We start from the raw sequence: 7,206 nt of genomic DNA on the forward strand, positions 1-7,206 counted from the left end.
GAGGCTGAGGCAGATGGATCACCTGAGGTCAGGAGTTCAAGACCAGCCTGGTCAACATGGAGAAACCCGTCTCTACTAAAAATACAAAATCAGCCAAGCGTAATGGCACATGCCTGTAATCCAAGCTACTAGGGAGGATGAGACAGGAGAATCGCTTGAACCCGGGAGGCAGAGGTTGCGGTAAGCCAAGACAGTGCCATTGCACTCCTGCCTGGGTAATGAGAGCAAAACTCCATCTCAAAAATAAATAAATAAAATAAATAAATATAACCCTCCTAATTCCACATTCCCCCTCCAAATGTGGTCCCATTTCTCTGCACGTAATAAAAATGCCTTGAAAAATTGTCTATATTTGCTGTCTAGACTGCCTTCCCTCCCATATTCTCTTCAGTCCAATCCCAGCAGCCTTTCACTTTCAATACTCCATGGAATCCGCTTTTGACAAAGTGACCAGTAACCTCCACACTGTCGAGTCCAGAAGACAATTCTCAGTCATCTTACCTCTTTTCATACTTCTTCACTCCTTTCTTCACTTGGCTTTGAACAGAATGTAACACTGGCCGCTCTTTCTTCATCTATTTTGCTTCAGCTGCCTTCTCTTCTGTACCACTAAACTTTGGTATGCTCAGGACTCTAATCTTTCTCTGTTCTACCAGTCATGGCCTAAGCTATCTCAGTCAGAGCCAGAGATTTTAATACTATTTATTCATTGATGACTCCTGAACTTTGTATCATACATTCAACTGTCCCCTTCACATCCCTGAATGTCTGACAGCTCAAACTTAACACATCCAGACCAGCACTCATTTCCTCCTTTGAAATTGGCTTCTCTCCTAGTATTTCCCACTCTGCAACTCACCCAACTTACAACTCACAGCTCTACAACTCAACCAAGTGCTCAGATCAAAAATCACAGCACTCTAATTAACTCCTCTCTCGCATCCTACAGTACTGAGCAAAATCTGTTCATTCTACCACCAAAGAGTATATCTGACCCAACCACTTTTTACCATCTCCACTGAGGGTCCAAGCTATCACCGTCTCTCATCTGAGCTATTGCAATACCTTCCCAAGTGGCCTCCCAGATTCATGTCTTTTTCTCCTCTCAACAGCCAGAATAATCCCATAAAAACACAAATCCTATTTTGGTACCTACTCACATGCTCAAAATTTTACTATGGCCTTAAATCACCAGAAGAGTAGAAAACGGCTTTACCATGGGGTACAGGCTCCACATGTCGCTGTGTAACTCTCAGACTCTATCTAGTGCCACACTGCTACTCAGTTATGCTCCCCTTCTTCACTGATCTTTCAGTTTTTAAAAAGCACTAACCCGGATGGGTGCAGTGGCTCACAGCTGTAATCCCACGTTGGGAGGCTGAGGCAGGTGGATCACAAAATCAGGAGTTCAAGACTAGCCTGACCAAGATGGTGAAACCCCCATCTCTAAAAATACAAAAATTAGCTGGGCATGGTGACAGGAGCCTGTAATCCCAGCTACTGAGGAAGCTGAGGCAGGAGAATTGCTTGAAATGGGGAGGCAGAGGTTGCAGTGAGCAGAGGTTGTGCCACTGCACTCCAGCTGGGGTGAAAGAGCAAGACTCTGTCTCAAGAGGAAAAAACAAAACAAAGCACTAGCCCATTCTACACCTCCACAGAGATGTCTCCTTAAACTACCCTATCCAGAGTAGCCACCCTCATCCCCAAGTCACTATTACCCATCCAGCTATATTTTCTCCATAGCTTTACAGTATTTTCAAAATTATTTAATTTACATCTATCTATCTAATCTGTCCTCTTACACTTAGAAAATAAACTCTATCAGAACAGAAACTTTTACCCTATTAATTTAACCGTCATATTCCCGGTACCTACAACAGCATCTAGAGCACATAGAAAGCATATTTTTAAATCCTTGCTGAGTGAACCAATATCCCAGAAACCTCTCATAGCTAGTTCATCTTACAGGAGAAACTAACTATAAGAGTAAATTAAATGGCCAAGCGCAGTGGCATACGTCTGTAATCCCAGCACTCTGGGAGGCCAAGGCAGGTGAATCACTTGAAGCCAAGAGTTCGAGACCAGCCTGGCTACCACGGCGAAACTCCGTCTCTACTGAAAATACAAAAATTAGTCGGGTGGTGGACACCTGTAACTCCAGCTACTCAGGAGGCTGAGGTGGGACAATCGCTTGAACCCGGGAGGCAGAAGTTGTAGTGAGCCGAGATCGCACCACTGCACTCCAGCCTGAATGACAGAGTGAGACCCTTTCTCAAAAAAAAAAAAAAAAAAAAAGTAATTAAATGACTCGCCCAAGGTCGCACACCAGTCAAAATAAATGGCAGCTTTAGAGTTAGAGGCACAGTCTGGCTCCAAAGCTTGGGGTTTTCGTTGCTACACTACATTGCTTCACTACATTTTACAATTTACTGTGTTGCTTGTGAGAATGAATTAAGGCTCAGAAGTCTAAATTTCCATCCTACTCAGAGGACTCCCGCCCCACTCCACTCCACTCCACAAAGATTCAGCTCAGCGACCTCTCTCTCCTCAGACCTAGCTCCGACTAGCACATCCCGGCACCCCACGCGCCGTGGCTTTGCCAAGGGCCGCTTGCGTGGTGAGTGGGTCCCATGCAAAGCATTCTGGGATTGGTAGTCCACGTTCCTCCGGTCTCCAGCATTCACGTGAAAAAGAGGGGAAAAACGATGTAAGTTAGATATCTCTGAATAGCGTACAAATTAAATAAAATGCAGATTCTGGCTCAGGAAAGTGATGCAAACGCGTCGTTTTCAAAGGAGAGACTCCAGCCTCGGGTCAGGCGCGGCGCAGACCGCGGCTCGGGGTCCTTGGCTGGGCGGGGCTTGCTCGCGGTGGCTTGTGGCTCCTTCCTGCGCTGCTTCTCTCTTTCGCTCAGGCTCGTGACGCCGGCAGAATGGGTGAGCTGTCCGGGCCCTTCTGAGGGCACCGTAAGCGGGACTTGGGGTCTTGGGAACAGGCAGCCGGAAGCGAATAGAGTAGGGAGCGGGATGCCACGGAGAGGCTCCATGGGGGAGGGCGGGGAGAGGGCCGGGGAAGCGCCGCTCCAGGATGCACATGGTCGGACGCGGAAAGGGCCCATGCGGCGCGTAAGCCGCCGAGGTCGTGATACAGAGGGACGCAGGGAGACCGGCGCTTCTCCCGAGCGGTCGAGCGGGGCCTCGTCCTTTAGGAGAACACACCCTCCAGAGCCCTCTTCGAACGTTTATTAGCCGGTTGAGGGGAAGGCCGATTGTCCCACGAGTCAGTATACGAGAGCCAGTCGGTTTAAGGGTTTATTACAGGTGAGGCGAGTGTTTAAAAAGATATGAAACACGTAGATGGCGTGTTTTTTCGGAAGAACTAAAATATTTTAATTTCTAGGCAAGTGTCGTGGACTTCGTACTGCTAGGAAGCTCCGTAGCCACCGACGAGACCAGAAGTGGCATGATAAACAGTACAAGAAAGCCCATCTGGGCACAGCCCTGAAGGCCAACCCTTTTGGAGGTGCTTCTCATGCAAAAGGAATCGTGCTAGAAAAAGTGTAAGTCTATTGCTCCGGGCAAGGTTTAGTTTATTATAGGAACTCGAGACATAAACTTACTGAATTCTTGTTTTTAAAGTAATTACTGGTTTTTGTGTAGTGGTGTTCACTTGGGCATTGCGGGTAAAATTGCAGAACGTTTGTTCTATTTAAAAGTTGGTAAAATTAGCACTTAATAGTTGGTTAGGGTTGTTTTTTTTTTTAAGTTGGCCTGGGAGGAATTGCAGAAGATACTAAGGATGATGAAGTAAAGGACACACTTCTACTGTGGGAGATGTTATAAGTAAATGGCACGTGTCAGCCATTGAATCTACAATGAAATGATTTTTCTACTTGATAAGGTGAAGTGACTTGCATCAGAATTGACTGAGGTCGTACACCTAAGATGGAGACATGAAATTGCCAATATCTGACTGGTTTTGACTTTTAAAAATGATAATTTCATATGGTTCAGTTCTAATTCATGGTAGAGCCATCTTTTTGTCTAATTTTTTTTTTTTTTTTTTTTTTTTTTTTTTTTTTGAGAGAGAGAGAGTCTATCTCTGTCACCTAGGCTGGAGTGCAGTGGTGCAATCTCTGCTCCCTGCATGTCTAATTTTTTTTTTTTTTTTTTTTTTTTTTTTTTTTTGAGAGAGAGAGTCTATCTCTGTCACCTAGGCTGGAGTGCAGTGGTGCAATCTCTGCTCCCTGCATCCTCAGCCTCTCAGCTGGGATTACAGATGCCCACCACCAAGCCGGCTAATATTTTGTATTTTTAGTAGCGACAAGGTTTCGCCATGTTGACCAGGCTGGTCTCAAACTCTTGACCTCAGGTGATCCACCCGCCTTGACCTCCCAAAGTTCTGGGATAACAGGAATGAGCCACTGTGACCAGCCTAGACTTTCTTACAGCAGACATCTTTTTTTTTTTTTTTTTTTTTTTTTTGGAGACACAGTGTCTTGTCACCCAGGCTGGCAGCCTTGACCTCCTAGGGATAGATCCTCCTACCTTGGCCTGGCAAGTAGATGGGACTACAGGCCCACACTGCTAGTCTGGTCTTAATTTTACAACTGTGAAGGGTCTAGAAATTTCCCCTGTTGGTGCTAATGAAATTAAGACTGACAGAAAACTTGGTTGACATCACAGGACTTCAGCCATTTGAGGTTAGATTGAAAGGAGAAACGGTTTCTCATTAATCCTCTAGTTTATATGAAAAAATCCTTTTTCAGAAAGCCAGCTCACTCTGCTGTGCCTTTTGTTTCAGAGGAGTTGAAGCCAAGCAGCCAAATTCTGCCATTAGGAAGTGTGTCAGGGTCCAGCTGATCAAGAATGGCAAGAAAATCACAGCCTTTGTACCCAATGATGGTTGCTTGAACTTCATTGAGGTGAGCATTTCAATTCTTCTGTAGCTTCTGTTTTTGGGGTGGCCTCCCACACATTTTTATCTGATCCAAGGGAGTTACCTCACATGAAAGAGTATTTTTGTGATTGCCACTGACACCATAAATACACTTTTTATTTTATTCCAGGAAAACGATGAAGTTCTGGTTGCTGGATTTGGTCGCAAAGGTCATGCTGTTGGTGATATTCCTGGAGTTCGCTTTAAGGTTGTCAAAGTAGCCAATGTCTCTCTTTTGGCCCTATACAAAGGCAAGAAGGAAAGACCAAGATCATAAATTTTAATGGTGAAAACACTGTAGTAATAAATTTTCATATGCCAAAAAATGTTTGTATCGTATTGTCCCCTGTTCTCACTACAAAGATTGTGTTCTTTACCTGTTTTTTTTTTTAAATCCTAAACCAGCAAACACAGGACGTTTACCAAATTTCAGGTGATGATAAGACAGAGTTGTTTTAGGATTCTCTAGGTTTATAACATGGCACAATTTCCCTCATCCTGTGGAATAAGAAAATGAGATAGATCTGGAGTAAATATACAGTGTTGTACTATTTAAGAGCTTTAATGGAACTTAAAAAAACACTGAAATTATAGCGAGATAATTTATTTTTTATTCTTGGTATTTTCTGTATCTAGTGCAACTCTTCAAGCAGTTGCCAGGTTTCATTCCCATAGATGATCTTAGGTGCCCTTGGAAATGCATATTCTTGTATCCATCTTTCAGGGACCCAAGATGATAAATAGTAACCTCAAAATTGCTCCCCACTCTATTGAATTACTTAAAGATGTCAGGATCCAGTTGTAATATGTCACATTACTGTGTTTGAAATAGGATACAGGCATTGGATCAGTTAGTTGGTGGAAGTACATGCCAGGCAACAGAGATCAGATACGTATATGACAAGACTTGTTTTCAGTATTTTCTCATGACTTTGTCAGCAACCTCCATGTCTTCAAAGACCAGTCAGCAATGAATGTGGTTTAGTGCAGAGACAATATTGGTTTTTAATTAAGCTAGGTGTTGAGTACATGCAGGGTTTGCCCTTCACAAATACTTGTTTAAGAATTTTCACAGATACAGTAGCATGGTTGAAATGAAGCTATTGGCCTTCTGATTTAAATCTGATCTAAGAAACTACTGTTAACGGTAAATACGGATTAATCAGCCTTTAGATCAAATCCTAAAGATCATCTGAAGTTGGGAGTTTGCGATCAGCTTTACACTGTCTTTAGGATCTTTGGAAACAATTGATTTGGTTGCCCATTTCCCATTGGATCGGGAGCAGAACCTTTGCCATGGCACAGAAGGACCCAGGTTGTGCCTCATCCCTGCATATTCCAGCCTTAGCCTGCCATTTTTCTCCTTGGCTTTCCGCCCCAGCAACACTGGTCTCCGTTCCTCATGCTGAAACGTGTGTTCCGCACCCAGCCTCAGTACTCTGTTCCTGTTATTAGGGTGCCTTGCATGTCACCTGCTCCTTTTATTTCAGAGCTTGTTTTCCAGCACATATGTGCTTATCTCTTTGATGCTCGTAGTCTCTGTCCATAATGGTGGAAAGGCTGCCTGTTGGTTTGCACCGGCATTTCCTAATGTGTAGCTGCAGTCAGTATTGTACTTTCGGATGGGCCTTAGCTGACCCAACTCTGTGATGCGAGAGAGATTGCTGGGCCTTGCTCACCGGGCCAGAACCAGGGATGGAGGCTGCTGTTGCAGCCTGGTTCCAGGCCCCGGGCCTCAGGTGCGGGGCAGTCAGCTCTCGCCGGGCAGTGTGGTCCTTGTGACCGCAGGGAGGTGCACCAGGAAGGGGCTGGGATAGCACGGGTTCCCAGGGACCTCTCACAGTTCTGCTTTCTCGGACTCGTCAAAACAGCTTCGACAATGCGTCACAGCTGTAGCTTTTTGGCTGCACCCGGGACACCCTTTTCACTTGCAGAGCCGTCCTGCCAGAGGTTCAGAGGCTGCCAAATTGACCCATAAACCTCCAGCGCCTCAGATACAAAAGTGGCTGAGCCTGGTCTTAGTGCCTTCTGCTTTCTCTGTGTGGCCCCCAACCCATTCCTCACTGCCTTATGGCTGAGCCCCCCTTCACGTATCCAACATGACATGGATGCCAGGCCTGACTGCAAGCCCAGGTCTATGCTGAGAGGAATGATACACTCACCTTGGGCACAAAATGTATGCAAAATTCTAGCAGCGTTTTTTTTCTTGGTAGATGTAGAAAAGCTAAGCCTGTAATTCCAGCACTTTGGGAGGCTGAGGCGGGCGGA

The 7,206-nt window shown here is 45.2% G+C and overlaps 1 protein-coding gene across 1 annotated transcript; it reads left to right on the top strand.

Moving 5' to 3' along the window:
* Positions 1-2,829: 2,829 nt before the first annotated feature.
* Positions 2,830-5,266, top strand: RPS23 (ribosomal protein S23). The gene is made up of 4 exons (XM_003920791.4): positions 2,830-2,936; positions 3,400-3,559; positions 4,804-4,924; positions 5,069-5,266. Exons 1-4 carry the CDS (start codon positions 2,933-2,935, stop codon positions 5,213-5,215), a joined length of 432 nt encoding a protein of 143 aa, XP_003920840.1. The 5' UTR covers positions 2,830-2,932; the 3' UTR covers positions 5,216-5,266.
* Positions 5,267-7,206: the final 1,940 nt, after the last annotated feature.

The sequence above is a fragment of the Saimiri boliviensis genome, chromosome 1 (genome assembly GCF_048565385.1).
Source record: "Saimiri boliviensis isolate mSaiBol1 chromosome 1, mSaiBol1.pri, whole genome shotgun sequence".
NCBI lineage: Eukaryota > Metazoa > Chordata > Mammalia > Primates > Cebidae > Saimiri > Saimiri boliviensis.